The following is a 25,668-nucleotide window of genomic DNA, read 5'->3' on the forward strand; positions in this document are numbered from 1 at the left end:
TGCCCCGGTCCTTCCAGCACCAAGTCAACTTGCGGTGCGAGAGTAAGGGGGAGCGTGAAAAATGGGTCTCCCGGAGTAAGCTCAAGATGGACGCCAGTAGGGTTCCTCTTAATGCGGATGAAGAGCGGGCGATGCAGCTGTTTGATGCTGAGACAGGATGGGTGCCCCCGACTCAGATTATTCTTCAGGATGAGCTGCTTTGCCGTGTCGGCCTCATACCGGCCCTCAACCAGGGTGAGTAGGGTCGGTGTGAGGCCCATTTTTGCCTGTTATGCTCCTGTTTTTAGATCTTTGTTTTACTTTTTTATGTAACTCTTGTCTGGTTTCTTGCAGACCGGTTTGGCCAGGATCTGTCTGAGGGGACCTTGAAGAGGTTAGGGCTTGATAAGGACGGGAAGGTCGTTCAGCGGCAACCTCAGGCCGACGCGCGCGATCGTAGACTGGCTCCCAACGAACTCATGGACAAACAGCTGAAGGCACTGGATCCGGCGGCGACTCAAGCACGGGTTCTCGGAGGCGTGCCGAAAAGAAGACCAAAGGCAGCGTCCAGGTCGGCGACGGCGTCGATCCCAACTCCCTCTTCAACCCCAACGGTCCAGAAGGAGCATGTGGAGGTCATCGATGTCTCCGAGGAGGTGGTGACCGTTGCGAAGGGCCCTCCTCCAAAGAAGAGAAGAGAGCCACTGCCGGCTTCTACCGTTGCCGGGGAAAAGAACGGTTCACCCGGTCCCTCATCTAAGAAGCCTCGGACTGGTACGGACCTAACCTGTGGTTCAGACTTAGCTGGTTCATTATGCATTCCCGATGACAGACTCTCTGATGTGTCAATGAATGTTGACATGGATGCGCTGTGTGAATTTTTTGTAGATCCACCGTCGGCAGCCGCCATTCTCACTGAGCGGCAGTTAGAGAAGCAGCCTGAGAAGGCGGGTGACAGAAATGTCACAGTTGATTCCTCACTCCAGAAGGTTCCCCCCGCCGAGCTTGTGGCAGAGGGGACGAGAATATACAAGAGGTTGGCGAAGTGGACTCAACTAGCCGGCTCCCACATTATGGAGCAGGAAAAGGTCATGGCCCAGGCTGCGCCACTGATCGAACGGCTTAAGCTTGATCTTTCCGCTGCAAAGGGGGAAGCCGGGAAGGCTAAGCTTGACCTCCTTGCTGCTCGAAAGCGTGTGGAGGAAGCTGAGAAACTGCTATTGGCCGAGAGGGCCAAAGTTGAGGCTGCTGATGCCACCTCTGCCAAGTTGCTGGAGGAGCGGGACAGGTATAAGGGCGGCTACGACGCCGTTGTTGCCAAGAGGGAAGAATGGAGGGAAATGTATTTGGCTCAGTCGGAGGCACACAGGGACACTTGGGCTGTCCTTGCCCAAAGGGAGAAAGATATTGAGATGCTTCAAACTTAGATCATCCCTACCATGTGCGCTCAATTCCGGGATCAGGCCGAGGAAGCGACCAGGGAGGCAATCAAGAGGCTCATTCCTGAAGGCTCCTTCCCGTGGGAGAAATTTGAACAGCTTCTGGATGAGATGGCCGATGCTGCGGAAAAAGCGGCTGCGGAAAAGGTGGAGGCGGCGAAGGCGGCTCAGATAGCCGAGGCCAAGGCGGCCTACGATGCAAAGGTGAAGGAGGCCAAAGAGGAGGCTGAAAGGCTGACGGCACGTGGAAATGACGAGCTTTCCTCTGGGCCGGCCACCGAAGATGATGTTGCTGCTGCCGATGGTGGGCAGCAACAAGCGTAGGGAGACGGGCGGTCGTCACCAGACTCACCCGGCGTCTCGATAGCTTTAGTCGTTCGGGGCCAACTACTGAGCCTTTCCTCCCTGCCATCTTTTGGCGCTTCAAATGTCATGTCTGTAACCTTTTGCTTTTCTTTTCCTTATTTTTGTAAAACTTTGGTAGGTTGTGTTTTGGCGTATCCCTATGGGGACGGCCGTCGTCTGTATCCTTCTCATTTGTAAACTTATCATTTTTAATAAGAGTTTGCTTATTTTGCCTCTGGCTTGGCCGAGGTCTTCTCTTGTCTTCTTGCGTTATTAATTGAGCGCTTCTCATCTTTACCTTCGGCTTGGCCGAGGTAGCTAGAATGCGTATCTCAACTGCGTTTAACGTCTTTTTCTTGAACATGTTAGCGTATCGACCGTTGTGTCCCCTGCCAGGCCTTTGGTGGGCCGAGGCGACTAGGGGTTACGGCGCGACAGCGTTCGTTAGCGTATCGACCGTTGTGTCCCCTGCCAGGCCTTCGGTGGGCCGAGGCGACTAGGGGTTACGGCGCGACAGCGTTCGTTAGCGTATCGACCGTTGTGTCCCCTGCCAGGCCTTCGGCGGACCGAGGCGACTAGGGGTTACGGCGCGACAGCGTATGTTAGCGTATCGATCGTTGTGTCCCCTGCCAGGCCTTCGGTTGGCCGAGGCGACTAGGGGTTACGACGCGACAGCATATGTTAGCGTATCGATCGCTGTGTTCCCTGCCAGGCCTTCGGTTGGCCGAGGCGACTAGGGGTTACGACGCGACAGCGTATGTTAGCGTGCCGATCGTTGTGTCCCCTGTCAGGCCTTCGGTTGGCCGAGGCGACTAGGGGTTACGACGCGACAGCGTATGTACCTCTTGGAGTGACTTCCGTGGCGTCTACTTCTTGATGGTGACTATGGGGGGGAAATGAACACTGATGGAAAACTTGGATGGTTCTTCATTAGATATAAACATGCGTCGGGGTGCCCACAGTTGTCTTGGGCACCTCCACCGCTATACAAAGTATTTCCTGAGATTGTCAGTGTTCCAATGGCTCATCAAAGGCACACCCTCCATGTCTGTCAGCCGGTATGTACCCGGCCTTATTTCTTCAACCACTTTGTAGGGACCTTCCCAGTTAGCCGTCAGTTTGCCATGAATGTTCCCTTTGTTGGTGGCGGCTGACTTTCTTAGAACTAGGTCTCCTACTTTTAAGTCCCTTTTGTGGACTCTTCGGTTGTAGGCTCTTTTCATTCGGTTTTGGTATACTGCCAAGTTGAGGCGTGCTGTATCTCGGCTTTCTTCGACCAGGTCTAGGGAGGTTCTTAAACCTTCCTCATTTTCAACCGGGTTAAAGGTGGTCGTTCTGTATGTCGGCACCGTTGCTTCAATTGGCAGGACTGCTTCGGACCCATAGACTAAGTGGAATGGACTGTACCCCGTTGCTTCTTTCTCCGTGGTTCGCAGGGACCACAGGACGTCGGGTAGTTCATCGGCCCATCTTCCCTTTAGGTCTTCAACTGTCTTCTTCAAACCGTTGAGGATTGTTTTATTGGTCGCCTCCGCTTTGTCCATTGCTCGTGGGTGACAGACGGAGGAGTATGCAAATTTGATACCAAGTTCCTCCAGCCAGCTCATTATTGTGTCACTCCAAAACTCTCGGCCGTGGTCGAATACCATGACCTGGGGTAACCCAAAACGAGTTATGACATTTTCCCATATTACCTTTCTTACGGCCGTCGTCGTCTTCGCAGGTACTGCTACAGCTTCAACCCATTTGGTGAAGTAGTCAACGGCGACAATCAAGAACTTTCTTCCGCCGGATGCCGTTGGAAATGGCCCTAGTAGATCCATCCCCCACTGTGCAAAAGGAAGGGGACTAAGTACCGGCTGCAGGTCTCGGGATGGCGCATGTATCACCGGAGCATGCATTTGACAGTTGTTGCACTTTTTGGTTTTGGCTCTGGAATCCGCAAGCATGGTGGGCGAAGTAGCCGGCCGGAGAGCTTTGTGGGCTAGTGTTCTTGCCCCATGTGATGGTCGCAGATGCCTTCGTGAATTTCGTCAAGATAGCTCCGCGTCGGCTGGACCGACGCACTTCAGGAGTGGCCTCGTCACGGACCTCCTGTACAATTCTCCTTCAAACACCAAGTACCTCGCTGCGATCCTCTTTATCTTCTGCGAGAGACTGCGGTCCTCCGGTAATTCATTTGTCAATTTGTATTTCATTATCGGGGTCATCCACGTCGTCTCGGTTTCTATGTTACCCACCATGCCGACGGCCTCAGTAATGCTCTTGGCATTCCTGATGTCCACCAGCACGGTTCGGCTGACATTCTTGATGGTTAAACTGGCAAGTTTTGAGAGAGCGTCGGCTCGGTTGTTCTCAGACCTGGGAATGCATTGTATCTGAAAAGATTTCAACTTTGAGGTGTCAGCTTTTACCCTTTCCAGGTATCTTACCATTCCGTCGTCTCGAGTCTCGTACTCTCCTCTGATTTGATTAGCCACTAAAAGTGAATCTGTTTTCAAAATTATGTGTTCCGCCCCGGCAGCCCTAGCTAGCTCGACTCCGGTTATCACCGCCTCGTATTCGGATTCGTTGTTTGAAGCCGAGAAGGTGAATTTCAAGGCGTACTCGAACTCGTCCCCGTTTGGGCTGATGATAAGTATGCCGGCTCCTGAGCTGTTCGTCGTGGAGGACCCGTCGGTGTATACCTCCCATACTCCGGGGTTTTGCTCTTCTTGGTATGTGCACTCGGCCAGGAAATCTGCTAGTGCCCGTCCCTTTATCGAGGGCCTCGTCTTGTACTGAATGCCGAAACCGGATAGCTCTACTGCCCATTTGATGAGCCTGCCGGATTGCTCAAATTTTTCCAATGCTTTCTCCAATGGCTGGTCGGTTAAGACTGTCACGGGATGTGCGTCAAAGTAGGGTTTCAGTTTCCTTGCGGCGACGACAACAGCAAAGGCTGCTTTTTCAATCAGCGGGTAATTTCTCTCGGCGGGCAACAACGTATGGCTGACAAAGTAGATTGGTGTGCCGCTTGTCCTCTTCTCTCGACGATTAAGACCGACCGTGGCCGAGGTAATCGCTATGTACGAGATATAGCGTCTCCCCAAAGATCGGCCTGGATAGGGTTGGGAGAGTCCGAAGGTGAGCTTTCGGTTGCTTGAAAGCCGTGCTCGCTCCTCCCCCGGCTGAAGTCTTTATTCCCCTTCAACACTTTGAAGAATGGGGTGCTCTTGTCGGCCGACCGAGAGATAAACGGGCAAGAGCCGCCATCCTCCCTGGGCCAAGCATCATAACCTCTTTTCGGTTCCTCGGCTCCCGGCAGTCCAGGATTGCTCGGACTTTGTCTGGATTGGCATCAATTCCCCTGGCGCTGACAAGCACGCCGAGGAACTTACCTGCCCGGACACCGAAGTTGCATTTCATTGGGTTGAGCTTCATCTTGTATTTCCTTAGTGAACAAAATGTCTCGTGTAAATCGGCCAAGTGCTCGCTGTCAGACTTGCTTTTTACAATAGCATCGTCGACGTAAGCCTCAATGTTTCGCCCTTTTTTATTTTGGAACACTTTGTCCACTAGTCTTGTGTAAGTTGCGTCGGCGTTCTTCAAACCAAACGGCATCATTTTATACATGTATGTGCCGTTAGCAGTGATGAATGCGCATTTGGGCATGTCTTCCTCGGCCATGAATACCTGATGATACCCTGAGAAGGCGTCCAGCAGGCTCAGCATAGTGTAGCCTGCCGTTGCGTCGATTAGACTATCTATCCGAGGCAAGGGATAGCAATCTTTGGGGCACGCTTTATTGAGATTGGTAAAATCTACACACATCCTCCACGCCCCCGACGACTTCTTCACCATTACAACATTAGCTAACCACTCAGGATAAGTACAGGGCATGATAAAGCCCGCCGCCGCAATTTATCTACCTCGGCTTTGATGGCCTCATCCTTCTACCGAGGAGTTCCTCATCCTTTGCTTGACAGGGCGAGCGGTGGGGAGTACGTTCACCTTGTGAACAATTACCTCCCGCTTACGCCCGGCATCTCGGCCGCTGAGTAGGCGAAGACGTCTTTGTTCTTCCTCAGCAGGTCTAGGAGAGCAGCCCTGAATTTTGGTTCCAGGTTGACACCGATAGTTACGGTGCGCCCTGGGTCAATTTCCACCTCTTCAGTCTCGGCTCCCTCGACCATGCCGACAGTTGCATCCTGTTGCAAGGATGGGCTCTTCCCCTTCTCTGTCTTCTTTGCCACTTTGAGGGATTGCATGTTGCACCCTCTGGCGGATATCTGGACGTTGACCACCTCGTCCTTCTCGTCTTTGGAGACGAGCTTATGCGCTTCCCCCCGGTCCGAGACATACATCAGTGTCAGGGCCCGGATGGACATCACTGCGTCGGCCTCGCTCAGAGTGACTCGGCCTATGAGAACGTTGTAGGAGGACGAGCCGTCAATGACCACGAACTCAGACATGACGTTTTTAGCCGCATTCCCTCGCCGGAACATCACCGGCACTGATTGACCCTGGGGTACCAGCCGGCCCCGGAAAAAACCGTACAACGGATTGGTGCAGGGGCTCAAGTCTTCAACCTTCAAACCGAGGTTGAGAAAGCACTCTCTGAACATGACGTTCGTGTAGGCGCCTGTGTCAATCAGGCACCTCTTGACCAGGTGGTTGGATATGTCCAAGTGGACTACAAGCGGGTCGCTGTGAGGGGCGATGACTCCCTCGTAGTCCTTCTTTCCAATAGTCACGTCGGGGGTGTTGGAAGCGGGGATCGCCGTTTTGGGCACAAAGTTGATGGCCTGATACAGCTCGTTCAGGTGCCGTTTGTGCCCATGAGCGGACCCACCGTTCTCGTTGCCCCCGATGACAACATGGATTACTCCTATCCGTTGAAAGACGGATTTCTTATTCGAGCCGCCGGCATCAGCCTTTTGGCCTTTGGCGACATATTTTTCGAGGCTCCCCTTCCGGATCAGCTCTTCGATGACATTCTTCAGATGCCGGCAGTTGTCAGTTAAGTGGCCGATGTGGCCATGGTACTCACAGTACTGGCTCGTGTCACCGTCACTCCTCGGCCTGGGAGGCCTTTTTCCACTTCTGACCCTCGTTCTTGCTCAGGGCGAAGACCTCGGCGGCAGACACGACCAGGGGGGTGTGATCATTGTACCGCTTCTGGCGGTTCGTTCCTGAACTCCCCCCGGCGCCCGCCGAGTTCTGTTTTCTGGTGGACCTGTCAGACCGTGACCTATTATCGTCACGGCGTCTTTCATCCGGGTTGTCCTCCCGGCGGCTCTTATTTTCTGAGTGCCCGGCCTCGCCGGAGCCAACCCAGGTCTTGTGGTAGTCTTCCACCTTTATGGCCTGATCGGCCATCTTCCTGGCGGAGTCTAGGTTCAGGCCGCCGCACTTGATGAGCTCATTTTTTAGGTCTCCTCTCGGGAGGCCTTTCATCGCCGCTGAAGGTCGCTGGGTTCATTGCTCACTCACGAATCATCGAACCTTGGCGTCGAACCTCTTCACATAACTTCGGAGAGACTCGCCTCCCTCCTGTCTGATAGTCAGGAGGTCCGAGGTCTCCACGGCCCTCCTCTTGTTGCAAGAATACTGGGCTAGGAATGTGTCCTTTAGGTCGGCGTAACAGTATACCGACCCGTCGGGTAGCCCCTTGTACCAACTTTGTGCCATCCCATGCAGTGTCGTTGGGAAGACTCGGCACCAAACCTCATCGGGTTGCTCCCATACCGACATGTGAGACTCGTAAGCCTCGACGTGGTCGGTTGGGTCGCCTTCTCCTTTGTATGCTATGGGTGGCAACTTTAGCTTAGTCGGCACCGGGGTCTCTAAGACGTAGGTGCTGAGGGGCTGTCTGACCACGTGTCGAACGACACGCGGCGATCGACTCCTCGCACCCCTAGTCCGGCTCCTCTCCCCGTGGCGGGAAGGGCTTCTTCTCCGACTCTGGTGAGTTGGACTTCTTCCCCGACTCTGGTGAGTCGGACTTCTTCTCCGACTCTGGTAAGTCGGACTTCTTCCACTCCTCTGGGGAATGCCTCGTCGGTGCTGCGGCGACGCCGTCCTCCCGTGAGTGCGGGAAGGACTCGTGTCCGCCACTAGCGCTCCGGGGCTCCCCGGCGTCTTGACAGGCCGCTTCTTCCAAAGTGCTCGTTCAAGTCTCTTGGAGTCACATTCTGGGCCCTGGTCTCCTGGACGGGTTCCGCCGCTCTTGTCGGTGTGACAGTGTGAGTCGGCGTACTACTAATTAGGTCCAAGAGTTGCTTCAGTTTTGCTGCATCAACCACGTGTCCCATGATGGTGACCTGGTCGGCGGGCAGCGGCATATCTAGTATTATCGGCATCCCGTACTCCGGTTGAATTACCCGGCCGGTGGAGGGCTGCGCAACTCCAGAATTGTGGACGGTATCATCATGGTAGAATTCGGTTTCGTCAGTCACGAATACCTCTTGTTGTTTTGACATCTTCTCAGCTCTTTGGGTGGGTTTTTGTTTTGTGTTTTTTTTTTTTTTTTGGGGAATGAATGTGACTAGCTTCTAGTATCTATCCCCACAGACGGCGCCAATTGTTCCGGGTGTAATTCCAGAGCAGTTATTTGTTACCACCCGTGCTTGTAGAATGACGTCTTTGATTGAGTCCTCCTTTCGGTCTCCTGAAACAGTGAACAAACTGAGGGCTCGGCTTTGGACCGAGCGAACTCACTCCGACGCTCAAGTCAGTAAACTTAGAGAGAAGTAGTTGTTACTTGGCGAAGTATATATTGTAGAGAGATAAGGAAGATATTACCAGATGAATAGTGATTCTTAGGTTTAATTGTGGATCCCCTCCTCAATGAGGGTTGAGGAGTATTTATAGACTTTCACCTTTTGTCACGTAGTGGCCAAGTGGCCAAGTGGCTAGCAGGTGGAAAGACTGAGCTACCCTCGGCCGAGGGACCTATGGCAGGCCGGCGGACCCTGTTGACTCGCCGCCGAGGGGCCTTGGATATGAGTTCGCGGATACGTGCCCCGGCCGGCTAGTTGCCGTGGCCGAGTCACAAGAGACAGACCGACAGGCTGCGTCGGTTAGGCTGTCCAAGTCGTTGACTTGCTTGTGGATATCTTTGACCTTGCTCAATATGTTGACTCGGTCAGAGGGTGCAGAATATGCCCCATCAAAAACCAAAATCAACATAAGCAAACAAACTACGAACAACGAGAACGTATTTAACTAGAATCAACGCCAAGACGAATGATTAATAAATTGATATGGACTTACAACTACTAGTTTAGATCTCGTGCAATGTATGCACGGTATTATATATATATATATAGTTTTACCTTTTTAGTGTATTATTTATGAAATTTAAATTAACTAATCTTTATTTTATTTTTTTAATGTTTCTTGTCGTTATATTTTGATTTGAAAAATCAAAATCATATTAATCATGAAATGAGTATTTCAATGAAAGTTTTTTCTTTTACCGAGAGACTAATGGTGTTATTTTATAAAATTCTACTGATACTATATTTTTAGCCGAACTTTTTAACACTACATTAATGAGAGACAACCTCTTAAATAAAAGCTATCTAAAAAGAAAATAATCTTATCTTTATTAATACAAGAACATTTAAAGCATCCTCATTAATCCACGTCATCATATTGCAATTTTTTTTTTCATTTCCTCAAAAAATCAGTAATGGTGGGTCATGTTGAGAATACATGAGAATTAATTGTTTTGGTTGACTTTTACATCCGTGTTTACAATTTAGTAAGTATTTTGTACGTTGATTAATATTATTTTCATTTTCAATTTTAACAAATCAAGTAAATCAGATAAATGACATTCTAAAATTAGTTACTTTAAAGAATTTTTAGAACAATATGACCAAAAATGTTAGTTAAACTATATCAAGTAAATCAAATAAAGATATCCATTTTTAATTTTGTATATAAATAGCATCAACATACACTTGTCATCAATATTTTTAACGATAATCATATCAATATCAACATACCAAAATAATAAAAATAAGAACTATTCTAAAAAGTTGATTTAAAGCAACAAAAAGAAGATAATGGCAAAAATACGAAATAAAAATTACAACAAAATTCTAGCATAAAAATTCATGGATGAAAATTTTAATTACTGCAAAAAGTAACTATTTAAGAGTTTATAAGTAAAGCTGCACATAAATATTACTCCCTCCTATTCCGAATAAATGTCTCATTTGGACAATGGCACGAAAATTAAGGAATATAGTTAAAATAATGAAAATTATTATATAGGGGGTAAGAATATAGGAGTTAAATAATGAAAAATATTGAATATGATGGGTTAGGGGTGGTTGGGGTGGTAAATAAAGAAAAAAGTCAAGGGTAAGAAAGTAAAAAAAATATGTCCAAATATGGCAAATGGGACAGTTATGTGAATTGACGGAAATGGCAAAATGGGACGCTTATTTAGAATAGGAGGGAGTATTTGAAAAAATCGCTCCAAATAATAATGACACGATTAAAAATGGGGTATTGAAATTGCAAAAGAAAAATACCATATAGATTACTTAGCATTCACAAAAATACGAGTAATGACAGACTTTGGGGACGGTCATGATGGGGTTTGGGCCTGAAGCAACAACTATAATAATTTTTTTTTTTTGGCAAACTCACCTTAAAATGTATAATCTTGCCTAATAAAACAGTTATTTGGCTGTATATAATAATAAGATTGCTATTTTACAATATTGGTGTTTAGTTGTTTACACATGTTTAACAATACGTTGCATCACAAGTGAAAATGGGTTGACAACTCTGATTTATGAGTGAGTTATGACAATGAAAAATGCATATATAATGAAGAAAATTTTGAAATTTTTGTATTACCATTACTTATGATTGTATATTGTAACAGCGTTATGATATTTCAAATTTATATAGGTTCATTGTGTTTTGATATACTTTGAATATAAACTGTGTTGTTAATATTACAATATTTTTAGTACGTCGGTCATATACTCATATACATATTCAGTAATTGCATATAAAAGTATATTACAAATCGAAAATCTTAAATACGGCTAATCAATATTTTAAACATTATTCAGAAATAACAACACTTGAAACTGCAATCCCGTGCAATTTGCACAGGATTAAAACTAGTAAAATTAAATAAAAAATGATAACTACCTCTTATAAAAGAGATTTCTTATATCCTAAGAATTTGTGAAAAATCAATGAATTTTTATCGTATGATTCCTTAAATAAAAAAAAATAAGAATTACTTTTTTATATTATAAAAAGACTGGAGATAAATTTGTGTAAAATGTGAAATACTAAATGACATAAATATATAAATCTACTTATAAGATATGCTAATAAAAAATCTAAACTTTATTTTAGGAAATATGCTTAGGCGGGAGAATTTAGAGTTTTAGGAAATAGGGAATTTTTGTTTCATAGCATGTTGCGGAGTATTTTATTCTCTAGACGAAAGAACGATTTGGGACTCGTAAATTCCTAACCGAAGCTTCAACTGAATTGCTGATGTAGAACTTTATGTGTTTGTTACTCATGAATTCATGATTTATTACGACTCGTCAAACAAATGGGATATCACAGCCGGCATCAGTAAATCAAACTTAAAAAATACTTGTTCAGTTGAAAAGCTTGTTTTCAAAGTTTAGTGATATGAAGACAATTATATTTCGAACTACACTCTGATTTAAGATCGACTTAAGTTAAAACGGTGCTAACAACCATTTTAAAATATGTTAAAATGAAAGAAAAGTTGTGAGAAGTATTAACTTGAAACTCTCTTAGGCAAGAGTTACTTGACTAAATACTCGGATTTATCCGAATTTTTTTCAAAAAACAAATTCGTAAATAATGTCAATTTGATGAATTTTTTAAAACCAAGGGAATAAGAAAGTTAGAAATTGGACCCAATACAATGATACATCACTCTAAATTTGTAATCATAATATTCAAGTATTACAACATTTCTTTGTAAAAAGAGTTGCAAGAATGTGTGTATGATTAGAGTACAACTCTAACTCTTGAGCTATTGTCTAGGCCCTCAATTCCGAAACATTGCACAATCAACATTCAATAATAGTCCTTGAAATTTAGATAGACTAAATACCCCTCTATTCCGGTCATTTGTTATCTATTTTTTTTCTAAGGTATATCATTCATTTGTTATCTATTTTTATTTTGGTTAAGTATGTGTAAGTGGATATGCCATCTTTATTTTATTAAGTCTATTTCACATTTATATTTTTTCCTAGATCTTTGTGCAAAATAGAATAGATAACAATTCATTAAGACGGATGGAGTAGAAAGTAAAGGTGGTTTGATCTTAACAAAGCATGGTCAAAATAATTACCAATTAGTATGTGTTGTATTGTATTATTAATTAATTAATTAATCAAGATACTCTCAACAAACACGTCCTTATGTAAACCTCCATGCTAAAGCTAATCAGTATACAGTAATACTTTTCAATAGTGTGTGAAAGCAAAGAAATTCAGACAATGAAATTGGTCATTATGATTAGTCAAGGTGGAAAATATAGTCGCGGTCAGCCAACCGGCACAAACACCAACTCCTTTGCTCATCTTGGCATCCATCTTGCCGAGTAAACATACCTCAGAAATGTCCTCAGCAGGGCACATCCAATGCTGCAATGGGCGCCATGACAATCGACCCAGGGCTCATTGCAGTCTAATTATCAGGGCTAGCTGGATTATTTTCTCGCGTGTGCTAAAGTGGAGATGATTTAACAAAAAGTGAATCAAAACACTACACACAAATCCCACGGCCTTTTTTCTTCTCGTTGGGGTCGACAACAAAATACTCAAGTTGTAACAAGTAATGTTCATAAATTGTTGTAAACGAAAGCCTTTAGAGAAAAGGAAGAAAAGGTAAACAACCCACAGCCAACGACAAATATCTTTCAACACCCGAAGGATAATGGCCTAGTTGTCGGTCAGGATACTCTTTAAGTCAATATCCAATGAAAAAGAAAAAAAATTGTGACAGTAACTTAAAACTTTCAGTAAGCAGATACTAAAGTTGAGCACAAGGCTCGGGTGAGTAGGCTCAGGTTGTACCATTTTGCAAATCTTCTGGGAAGCCTGGCAATTGGTTAATAAGCTTCGCATCAGGCTGTGCATCACCTGGTGGATACAGGAGAAGAGAATCAAGGTTCATACTTGCGAGTTGCGACAGTCTGGCAAACTGTTTGAGGGCCTTACTGCTAACTCTTCTGCTAGATATGTTTGATGGTTATCCATTAAATCCTCATTCACAACAACAATCAACGGTTTGCACAGTCGTAGTGTCTCGAAAATGCTACCTGATCCTGTAAAGCCAGCAAGACTTGTTTATTTAAGATTGGTTCATAATACACCCAATAGGGTACAACAGCTGATAAAAAGCATCAAATAGCTCAAGGAACACAAAATAAGCTCTACTGTGTTAAAACAAATGTGTTGATAAAAGAGTGGTGAAGAATTGAGTTAGTCGGTCAAGTATAAACATTTGTTACAAGGATTTGGCAGCAGAACATTTTCTATATATGCATCAGGGAACCAAAAAAAAAAAAAGCCTATGGTAGCAAAAGAAACGCATAGAGTGAGCACATGAGGACGAATATAACATTACGGCCTGGCTGAATACACCTTTGATACCTAGAGATTCATGTTTCACAACTATATGGAATAGCTACCCTTTAGCAAATTTCAACATAAACGAAAAACAAAAGAGATAAAGTCATAAAACTTGTATCCAAAATGTGCTACCTGCGTGGCTTATGACAAGTGAAGCTGATTTCAAACTATCAGCTATGCTCGTAGAAAAAGTGTAGTAGTCAACGGCTAAGGATCCATCTTCACCAGCGGAGCAACTCATAGGTAAGCTAACTCACATAGAAGCTTGATTACCAATAATCACCACATGAGCATTTTCCGTCCTTGAAATGGTGGAAACGCTGCATATCCCGCACAATGATTTCTCGGCCTGTTACAAGTGAAATGTATTTGGTAGCATTGTGGCAATCGCCACAAACACGTAGATTTTTTCGGATGTGTATAGGTACACCAGGACTAGTATTTAGGAGTCCAAATGCAATGGCTAGCTTTTCACTGTGGCTACTTAACAATTGTTCCTGAACATCAGCTTCCACGTCATGAATAGAATTGGTATCAGGAACATAACCTACTTTTTTAATTCTTTGAATAAGTGAATCGAGATAAGCATAAATCTCCTTTGATTGGGGATGAATTGTGCTGCCAGAATGAAAACTATGAAACTCATTTCTTAACTCCACTAAACTACAACCAGGAGTCTTATGAAGCCCCTTCTTATCCATCATTGATCGTACCTCAGACATTTTGTCCCACATTGATGCTGCAGAATATATATTTGCTAGTAGTACATGGTAACCACCATCATATGGACCTAGTTCAAATAATCTATTTGCCACTTTCTCGGCCAGCTCGACATTTTTATGGATTTTACAAGCCCCCAACATGGCACCAAGTACACTAATACCAGGCTCTACGGGCATATTCTGAATGAAATCCCAAGCCTCATCAAGCAAACCAGCTCGGCCAAGAAGGTCTACCATTGCCCCGTAATGGTCCATGGCTGGTTCCAAATTATACACTTCTTTCATCATTTGAAAGTAATAGTGCCCGTCTTCAACAAGACCAGAATGACTGCAGGCTGATATAACACACAAAAATGTAACGTGATTTGGTTTGATAGAGCCTTCTCGCATTTTAGAGAAAAGTGTGAGCGCTGATTCTCCAAGCCCATGAGTACCATACGCATCTATCATAGCATTCCATGTTGTTACATGTTTCTCAGTCATGCTATCAAAAAGCTTTCTTGCAGTATGAATTGCTCCACATTTCGCATACATGTCGACCAGAGCGGTCATCACATACACATTCTTGTCCATGCAATGTCTTATCGCAAGTCCATGAATCCATCTTGCTTGACGTATAATGGATAACTCTGCTAAAGCAGGAATCACACTAACCAATGTAAAAGAGTCCAATTCAATACCTTTCAATCGCATTTTACAAAAATAATTCAAAGCCTCATTTACACAACCATTTTGTGCAAAACCTATGATCATAGCATTCCAAGACACCCGAGTTTTATTTCGTAAGTTATCAAACAAGTTTGCAGCAAGATCAACCCTCTTACACTTGGAATACATGGAAATCAAGGAATTCATGACCGAGACACTAGAGCTAAGTCCGAATTGATCAGCCAATTTATGAACCATAATACCTTTTTCTAAATCTCCCATGTCAGCACAAGCATGAAGAGCTTCCATGATCGATACATCACTCGGCTCAACCCCTTCATCCAACATTCTCTGAAAAAGTAAGAATGCTTCTTCAGGAGACCCAATTTGCACGTACCCATCAATCATAGAATTCCATGTAACCACTGTCCTCGACTTCATAGCATCAAAAATCACCCTAGCGGTCTTTACTTCCTTACACTTCGCATACATATCCACCAACGCAGTCAAAACATTCACATACGAATCAAACCTAGACCTAACAATATAACCATGTATAGACTTCCCTAAAACTAAATAACCCATATCTGCAGTCGCAGGCAAAGTCGTAATCATAGTAATCCAGTCAGGCCTCAGTCTATCCTCCTCCTGCATTCGCGAAACCAACTCTAACGCAATCTTAGCATACCCATTCTGAGCAAACCCAGCAATAATAGCATTCCAAGAAGCAACATCTCTGTCAGGCATTCTATCAAACACCTTATACGCATCCCACACCGCCCCGCATTTTGCATACATATTCATAACCCCAGTCATTGCAAACAAATCCAGACGATACCCATTAACAATCAACATCCCATGAATCTCCCTACCTTTCCTAATATCAAAACCATCCCCACACAATTTCAACAAATACAAGAAATCATACACAGTTACCGGAATATCGTCTTGCAACATAACACATAGAAATTCAAAAGCTTTAAGAATTCCGGAATTCTGAGCATACCCTTTTAACATGGTGTGATAAAGCGGGTCAACCTTATCTTGAATCGGGTAGAATACGCGTTCAGCATCAGGTAAAGCATTGAACTTGCAGAATAAACTGACGAATTTAGTTTGAAAGAGATGTTCATTGTATAAACCATGTTTATATACAAGAGGGATAATTTGTTGGAGTTCTTTAAGGGAAGTGCAGAGTTCAAGGAGGAGTGCAGCAGGGTGTTTGTATATGTGTGAAGGAATGTAAACTCTTGGTGTTAATGGAGGTTTTGAAGAGATTGAGTTTAATGGTGGTGAAGCTTTTGTGAGTGAAGTGGGAAGTGATGATGATGAGATTTGTGTTGAAATCATTATCAATGTTTGTGTTTCCACGACTCATTCATGACTAATCCATGCAATCTTATATGGTATCGAGTAGAGCTCGCAAACAATAACACCATAACATGATCCGAAAACACGGCATGAAACGGACACAAAATTAATGGGTTAACACGAACACGACATAAGATTTAATTGGATCGTGTATGGGTTGAAGGGTTAGATGTGACAGGAACACAAATTCTGTGGAACCTCAAAATGATCCGACCCAAACATAGCCGACTCGAACCCGGCCATATTGACTCGTTTGCCAGTTCTAACTGTGACACCCCCATACTCCAAGTGCCTTACCAGGACCACTCACGTATAAGAACGTCACTATCTCGGTTACCCGAGCCAATGATAATCATAAGACAATAAAGAAACATACTTTAAAAGTAAATACGGTTTAAGTGATTACATGTCCAAACCAAAACTGTTAAACTGAAACACAAAATACTCGAAAATGTTTACTAGCCAAAACTGTCACAACTATAAGACATCGTCTGACACAACGGAAGACTCTTCTAACAGCTACATGATGACTCATCCCAGCTATCCCATATGCATCACATCATACCTGCTCAATAACTGCTCACGACCCCCGAATGGATCACCACAGTTTTTAAAACATTAAACGGGGTCAGTACTAATTACACAACACAAAGCCACAACGAAACAAGTACACAAACAACTCAACAACACAACAATCCTCCAAACTCCATAATCAATCTCCACACAACTGACTACAAACTAAAAGTGTGTAGTCCTGCCAGAGTACCATGGAAATAGGATTTGTAATGTATGAGTATGTTTTGTTGTACGTAAAGTTATAAAATAAAAGCATATGGGTAAATCATGATGGACAAGTTAAATAATCTATGTGCATGATGAATGTTGTTGCTTGGCTTTTGAAGATAGTAACATGTGATTAGGAATACTGGTTTTATGAGTATTGAGTTGTTTTTGTTTACCTTGTTGTCGTTTAAGTTATTTGGAAGTAGAATGTTGGTGTAGCATAAAGGATGGATCTTTGTTGTGGTTGATATTGTTAAAAAGGTCATGGCCGTGCTTGTAGTAGTTCGATGTTTAGGAATGGGGGAATATTTCGATAGTGTTGACAGTTGGGTGATGATGATTATGAGTTCCATAGTTTGGCAGTTGGATGATGATGTTTATAAGTATGAGTAAACTTCAAGGACGAAGTTCCTTTTAAGGGTGGTAGAATGTAACATTCCGTTTGATGTTATGAGTGTTTTGATATCGCATTTTCTAGTGGATAATATGTTACGGAGCTAGCAGCGTTTGTGGATAGTAGTTGGTAATGTTTAGAGTTGGTGTCGAGAGAGACTATGATGTAGTTGATACAGTATCGTGAGCTGTGTTGTGGAAGTAGACATAGTTGGTGGGGTTGATGTTAAGAGTTCATGTTTTATAGGTTGGGGTTTCGTTTTGAGTTCTTAGTTGCGCTGTTGTGTCTTGGTCGAGTTAGTATGTTTGTTTTGGGTATGGGTTGAACTTCGGGAACGAAGTTCTTTTTAAGGAGGGAAGACTGTAATAAATCGGTTTTATGAATCTTTGGGTACTCTATCGAGTGGGGCTTTCTCTGTCGAGTAAGTAGTTTTCGACGCAAAACAGTATTCTGCCAGTAGGGTACTCGATCGAGTAAGTTGGGTTGTAATACCCGCCCTTTTGGAGACTCGTTGACCGACCTTGGAAGCAGTGATAGTCCTTAGAAGTGCGTACCAGAGTTATCTTGTGTTGTGAGTTAGGGGTGGTACTCGATAGAGTAGAGGCTACTCGATCGAGTAGCTTGAATACTCGATCGAGTAGGGGCCACTCGATCGAGTAGGAGGGCCACTTGATCGAGTAACGTCTTTTCAGCGAGGGTTTATAATCGCGTTTTGTTAAATCCGCAAATCATTTCCGCCTCTTTCTCCTAAACCTAAATGTCGCCCTTTCCTCTTCCCTGCACCATATGTCCTCCATGGAAGCCCTTGAAGGTCCTATTGTCTTTGGAGTGCGTAGCTTGAGTCGGGTAGCGATCCTTTGCCCAGTATGATGAGCGGGGATTTGGTGGGTACGGCTGCGGTCCCCCACTGGCAGGGCTGGTCCAGTGGACAGTCCGTGACGGAGATTGATTGGAGTGGGTGTGATTGTGTGTGATTGGTCGTACTGTGTTGTGTTGATAATTGTTGGTTTCGTTATGTCTTATCTCAGTTACTGACTTTGTGTGGTTGTCTTGTTTGTTTATGTGTCTGCCGTGATCCCTTATGGTGAGCAGTCAGTCTTAGCAGGTGTTGATGTGGTTGATGGCTGGAGTTCTGGCGGGGATGAGTCATCACGAGTATTGATAGAGATAGTGCGTAGCTGACGAGTTGTATCTTTACTTTGTTGGTTTGATGTAACACTTGTAAATTTAACTATAATTGTTCTGTTATCGACCTTTGATGATTATTTACCTCGGGCAACCGAGATGGTAACGCCCTTATATGCTAAGGAAGGTCTAGATAAGGCTCCTCGGTATATGGGGGTGTTACAAAATGGTATCAGAGCGACGATTTTGGAACCTGTAACCAATGAACATAATGAACGTAGTGAGTCTAATAAAATGAACCTGGTGTATGTATGATGGGAGCCCCAGCTGATGCTAGGTTTTGGGTGAGTAGGCGCCCTCATTTCAAAATCTTGGCCCCATTGTACTTAAGCAGGTCACTGGGTATGGGAATGTGGAGTCCATGAGTATGTGCTTAACGTGTATGTGGATTACGTTGGAACTGTCTGTGGTTGAGTCTTTGTTGAAGTTGACATAGTCATGATAGTCGCTTCTGGATCGTATATGGTGAAGTTAGGTAGAATTAGTGAGTATATGTGATGATAATGAGAAACGTAAAAGGTTTTATTTAATAGAAATGCGTGAAAGGTGTAGAAGTGTATGTTGTAATATGAAAAGTGCTCGTGTTGGTGTTTGCTTCAAGTTATTAGTGATGGTGATCCTATATGAGTTTATAAGTCCTACCGTAGTTATAATGATGATAGTTAAAGAAGTATTGGGTTATAATATGAGAAATAGCAAATAGTGATGCATTTGTGCATTGTTTAATGGCTGAAAGTTTCCGCTATGTGGTGATTAATTTGTGTAGAATAATCTGTTTATGTTGAAACTGGAACATGATAGTAATACACTTGGATGACATGTGGGAATTTATTATAATTAAATGTTGTAATTGACGTGAGCATAAGCTTGCTAGCAATGTGAGAAGACGAGTTTAGACATGACATGATAACATAATTGTGTATATGAATGACTCGGTAGCAGGTAAACCGTGTTGTGTGCAGTTGTTGTAGCGTAATATGATATGAATCTTATCTGATGAGACGGTATGATATGTTTGAGTAATAATGGTGATATAGAAGTGAGTACGATAATCAGTGACGAATTCCGAACTTGGTTTGGAATCGACACGCGATATTGTTTTTGCAGGAATCTTCAATTAATTTCGTATTTCTGACCGAGTACTCAACCTTACTTGACCGAGTGCGGGTGCTTACTAGACCGATTAGACCTCACTCGATCTAGTTAGGAAGCTATGACGTCGGGATGTAGGAATTTTCTGCAGATACTCGACGAAATAGCACCTACTCGATCGAGTACCCTAGGCACTCGATCGAGTAGGCTACAGTACAGAGGCTTTTACGGGTTTCTTAAAACTCTTATTTCTTCTCATTCTTCTTATTATTTCTTCCTTATTCGAACCCCTAAGCTCTAAAATCTCTCAAAAGCTCTCATATTCTTGTGGTTGTGGTGACTAATTTGGGTTGTTTTCCTTGTTTAATTTCGTTCTCTTACTTTCCATCTAATCAAGGTATGAATTTCTTCCCTATTTACATGTTTTTATCACTTTGAATCTATTAGAATGATAGAATAAACTGAAATTTCGATTCATATGGACAAAAATTGCTTAAAATTGTTGTAATGTCATGCACATGCTTCCCTTTCATGATTGTCGATGAATAATTGCTCTAAAAATAGAATAGAAATTGCAAAATTGGGGACGAATTTTTCTAGGGTTTGCAAAATCAAAAGTGACTTTGGTTGTTTCCTACATGTTGGATGATGAAATTGAGTACTATATGTTGTATATATCATGTTGGAAGTTAGATTTTGTGATTTTTCACCTTAAAACTTACCTTAAAACTCCGTCTTAAAAGTGCCCCAAATTGAAATTCGTTTTCTATGACTGAGGTTTTGTGTTGAATATGAAGGCATATGCAAGAGTTAAACTTTTAAGACAGTAATGGTGATGTTAATTCTTGATGAATGTGTCAAAATCGTTACAGCTGTAGAGACCGTCTGACTAGTCTAATTGAGTTGTTTGCTCCTAATGTTGAAGGTTGGTGATGGCATGTATTAAGTTGCCTTTCTATGAACATATATGAATGTTTCACATGTTATCAAGAATATATTTATGGAGTAGCATTTGAGTTATGCCATGATAGCTGAATTGGTCGAGTAAATCATGTTTATCATGTTAAACTTTTCATAGCTGTAGTATCGTCTGAAATGCTATAAACTGAATATATATATCAAATTGGGAATTTGTTGGTGAAAGTGTGTACCTAGATGATTATTCAATGTTCAATTGGTGTAAATTATGTGTTTTAAGTGCCTATGCAAGTTTGTTTAAACCGTATGCTGAAACAGATGCCGAGACTAAACATAGGGACCCGTCAGAGTAAGAGGGGGAGGGCTTCACAGCCCGAAATTGGGGAAGGTAGTGGACCCGTGGTACCCGCTGTACCGGAATACCCTTCGGTGGTGTTTGTGGACTTTAAACAGAGAGAGAGATTTGTGGCGTTGCAGAAACGCAAAATGAGACCCATCCGTTGTGTGGACACCACACTTCTTGATGACTTGAGAATTGAGACGGATGTCCGTCATATCTTTGAGACCCTGGGGTTTATGGGGTTGTATCGGTTGAGGAAGCATTCCTATCCTTTTCTAACTTTGGAGTTTATGAGCTCGTTTAATTACGAGCCAGCTGCACAAACTGTTGAGTTCCGTCTTATGAACACGAGTTTCGTGTTGACCATGGACCTCTTTGCTTCTCACCTTGGGTTGGCCAAGCCTCCCAAGGATTCCATCAGTGAGATTCCATCTGAGTGCGGTGTCTGTCGCCTTATGCCTTGTCTTTCCAGAAAGTCAGCTCCCACCTCCAGCAACATGTTGATTAATGATGTTCAACATATTACTTTGAGGATCTTTCTTCGTTCTATTTCGAACCTTCTTTATGAGAGACCGGATATGAGTAAGCCGAACAATCATGAACTGTTGCTTTTGATGTCTTATCTTAACCCGGAGCGGACTGAGAGGGTGGTCTTCAATGCTCCTGCCATGGACTGTGCTAGCCTTGCCTTGATGGATACTTCTACCACTCGGTACTTGAGTTGTGGTGCTATCGCCACTCAGCTAGCTGAAAAGCTAGCCTCCTTTGAGGCCTCTTCTCAGTACATTCCTCTATCCACACCGGTGCCTACCATGGACAGAGACAACTACCTCGACCTAAAATGGTTGAGAACTTTAGCTGATGGTAGCCTAGCTTGGAGAGTGTGGGGTATGAGCTGGATGAGGATCCCGACTCCTGAGCATCTCCCACCGACAAAGCCGTTAGACCCAGCGGTGATAGTTGTTGACTCCGATGAGGAGGAGGAGGATGATGATGTACATCGGCAGTTGCAGACATACCTCATTGATGACACGATCCTTCAGGTGATGCTCGAGCCGAAGAAGGGGGAGAACGTGGCAGCAGTGGAGGAGAGACCCAGGTTGGGGAGAGGACCTCGTCGAGTGAGGGAGAGGACAGCTGAGACCAGACCACACCCAACAGCACCAGAGCAGCACCCTTTTCCTTGTTACCCCTACCTCGATACCCCGGAGACGCGTTCTAGCTACTTGGCAGAGAGAGTGTCATCTACTTTGACACTCCGGAACATGCATGAGATGGCGTATGCTCAGGGGATTGGGACCAAGGGACCACATCCAGTGTGGTGGAGCGGAGTTGGGGACTATAATGGGGTTTTCCACTCTTACGGGGTGGACCAGATGGCATGGGGGACACCACAGTCCTTTGCTTTTGGTGGCTTGAACCCATGGTATGTGAGTCCTGAAGCTGGGGCAGGGGTTGATGCGGGTCTTGGGTCATTGGGAGCAGGCACCTCGGGAGGAGACGGTGGTGGAGATGAGATGATAGATGAGCAGCAGCAGCAGCAGGAGGAGTGATACTCCTTTTTTCTTCTCTTTGTTTATGGTTTGGTTATGTTGGATGATGGTAGCCGTTGTTAGTTAGAACTTTTACTTTTGTTTGTACGGATAGCCATAAGGCCGGATTTGCTTAGTTTGAACTTATTTGCAGGATTTCGGGGGTCGGGTTGTCATCCCGACTCGCGCTTATGTGACGCTTTATCTATATATATGGTGTATGATAGGAATTTCTAAGATTTTGACCTATGGCTACTCGATAGAGTGACTCATACTCGGTCGAGTAGCTGCAGGTGTGACAAGGTTGGAGCATTCTGATCTCAGGGCTACTCGATCGAGTAGCCAAGACACTCGATCGAGTAGCGGGCACTCGATCGAGTACCCTATATACTCGATCGAGTAGCACTATTACAGGAACTTTTCGTTAATTAAAATTGTTTTAATGGTTATATTATTACGTGTTTTGGTGTTTAACATGGTTATTGATGATTAGTAACATGTTCGAACCGTTAATTTTATATGTTGGAAGTCGTGTTTGGGTTTTGGATGCGTACTCATAACGAATAGTGAAGTAGTAATTGTTTTTATTGCATTCATTTTACATCCGTAATGTGTACTAATTATGTTTCACCGGAGTTGTGTCCTTCCATATACAAATACAAATGGTATATACATGCCTTCTTGACGGTGGCTAGTTATTCGAATATGGTTGCATATGTTTTATGGTTTAATGGTTATATGATTAATGAGTAATGTCAATAATGAATTATATGGGTTGGATACATGTCAAGAGTTAAGCAGTGATAGTCCTTAGAAGTGCGTACCAGAGTTATCTTGTGTTGTGAGTTAGGGGTGGTACTCGATAGAGTAGAGGCTACTCGATCGAGTAGCTTGGATACTCAATCGAGTAGGGGCCACTCGATCGAGTAGGAGGGCCACTCGATCGAGTAACGTCTTTTCAGCGAGGGTTTATAATCGCGTTTTGTTAAATCCGCAAATCATTTCCGCCTCTTTCTCCTAAACCTAAATGTCGCCCTTTCCTCTTCCCTGCACCATATGTCCTCCATGGAAGCCCTTGAAGGTCATATTGCCTTAGGAGTGCGTAGCTTGAGTCGGGTAGCGATCTTTTGGCAAGTTTTCCTCATGTAGGTATGTCATCATCGTCATCTGTGCCTTGTGTTTTCAGTTAGGATTAGAATGGTAGTAATAGATGATTGTATGGTGGTATAGGTGTTGCTTGATTGCTGGATATTGCGTGTGTTGGCATGGAATCGTTGCAGTCGCGTAAAGGTAGGTTCGCCTACTCAGTTTCTGTGGATGGTCTAGTGTGTCGGTTATTGTGTCGTGGTTGTTGTGTGGTAGTTGTGTTTGTGTGGCAGCGTATTAGCGGTAGACGGTTGGTGTATACAGTTTGTTGGTTGTTGTATTGTAGCTGTCTGTGATTGTTTGTCTCTGGTTCTCGAGGTGCGTCCTCGGCTGAGTGGAGTCACTTGCGGGAGTGGCTTCACGCCCTAGTTTCGCCCTCCGTGGAACCCGCCACGGGATAGGATGTGCACATTAATGGGACAGGGTTATTGCTCGATATGATGAGCGGGGATTTGGTGGGTACGGTTGCGGTCCCCCACTGGCAGGGCTGGTCCAGTGGACAGTCCGTGACGGAGATTGATTGGAGTGGGTGTGATTGTGTGTTATTGGTCGTACTGTGTTGTGTTGATAATTGTTGGTTTCGTTATGTCTTATCTCAGTTACTGACCTTGTGTGGTTATCTTGTTTGTTTATGTGTCTGCCGTGATCCCTTATGGTGAGCAGTCAGTCTTAGCAGGTGTTGATGTGGTTGATGGCTGGAGTTCTGGCGGGGATGAGTCATCACGAGTATTGATAGAGATAGTGCGTAGCTGACGAGTTGTATCTTTACTTTGTTGGTTTGATGTAACACTTGTAAATTTAACTATAATTGTTCTGTTATCGACCTTTGATGATTATTTACCTCGGGCAACCGAGATGGTAACGCCCTTATATGCTAAGGAAGGTCTAGATAAGGCTCCTCGGTATATGGGGGTGTTACATGGGTACTCGATCGAGTAGGAGGCACTCGATCGAGTAAGTGGCTTTACGGGTGATATTTGACGGGTTTTGTTAATAATGCGGGAATGGTATATAAGGCTTTCGTCACTTTTCTCAAAATACTTTTACAACCTAAAAACGTCCAAGAGAAGATTGGGAGTTACGTTGAATCATCCTCGCCGCATTATTAGCAAATCCTGGAGCTGGAGGTGTCGTATTTCATCGTTCTTTACACCGTTGTGATCCTTTTGTCAAGGTTAAACTTTACATATAATTTTTATATTGTTTTATTAAAGTTGGTTAAACCCTAATTGGGTGATTTGGGGGATTTTGGGGAGTATTGTTGATGTTAGATTGTGATTGTATGATTGTATGCTTGATAGGAAGTAATTTCAGTGAAGGACGATGTTGATGAGCTGTTTGTGATTGTAGATACCCAGTATCTGCTGAGACTCCAACAAACACCCGATGATTATCAAACTACAACATGTTATGGGATCGCAGCGTTTGATCGACAGTTTGTGTACAACTTTACGTCGGAAAACTTAAAACGATTTCGAAAACAAATCATTTCAAAACATTTCAAAAATACCTGGAGTGTTTAATGCACGGCGACGGGGTCGCGATGACACTAACGATTCATGTTGGTCAAGTACCAAACATGTGACTACAAAACCTAGAATAGAACAAATCATGATTGCGTTTGTTGTGAAAGCGACAACACGGCTCGAAGACCCGCGACGTGGCTCGCGCCTCTTTGAGCAGCCCAGGTGGCCACGTCGCTCAAAACTCACACAACCACTCATTCTCCTATAAATACCCCTCAAATGCCACCCATTTGAGAGTTACGCGAGTGTCCGCCCCCTCTTTTCTCCCTTAAAATTCTCGACTCGACTTCTAAAGTCACAATCCGACGCGTATTTACGACCTACCGATCGTAAACACGAGCCTTACAGTTTGTTTGGTACCGTCGTCGTGCATTAAACCACTTGACCTACCACTTCGACCACTACACCATCACTAAACTTTTAAAACACTCTTTTTACTTACCAAAACGGTTTTAAACCGAGTTTTTTCCGATCAAACAAGTTGTTACACTTACGTCGGTCACTCGCCATAACCAAACATGTAAGTATGAGGGTGTAAAAATCCTCTTTTATTATGTTTTCATTTGTTTCATGATTCTAACATGCTAAAACATGCATAAC

At 43.8% G+C, this 25,668-nt stretch overlaps 1 protein-coding gene across 1 annotated transcript; it reads right to left on the reverse strand.

Annotated features, from left to right (window-relative positions):
- Positions 1-12,543: 12,543 nt before the first annotated feature.
- On the reverse strand, positions 12,544-16,200 carry LOC141647313 (pentatricopeptide repeat-containing protein At1g11290, chloroplastic). Its single transcript, XM_074455442.1, has 2 exons — positions 13,544-16,200; positions 12,544-13,104 (listed from the first exon to the last, which is right to left on the reverse strand). The coding sequence occupies exon 1, from the start codon at positions 16,129-16,131 to the stop codon at positions 13,681-13,683; it is 2,451 nt and encodes an 816-aa protein (XP_074311543.1). The 5' UTR covers positions 16,132-16,200; the 3' UTR covers positions 12,544-13,104; positions 13,544-13,680.
- Between the last annotated feature and the right edge of the window lie 9,468 nt (positions 16,201-25,668).

This window comes from Silene latifolia, chromosome 3 (assembly GCF_048544455.1).
Source record: "Silene latifolia isolate original U9 population chromosome 3, ASM4854445v1, whole genome shotgun sequence".
In the NCBI taxonomy this organism is placed as follows: Eukaryota; Viridiplantae; Streptophyta; class Magnoliopsida; order Caryophyllales; family Caryophyllaceae; genus Silene; species Silene latifolia.

Excerpts from the sequence above, each read along its gene's own strand:
- LOC141647313 (XM_074455442.1), bottom strand. The coding sequence starts at position 16,131 with ATGATTTCAACACAAATCTCATCATCATCACTTCCCACTTCACTCACA.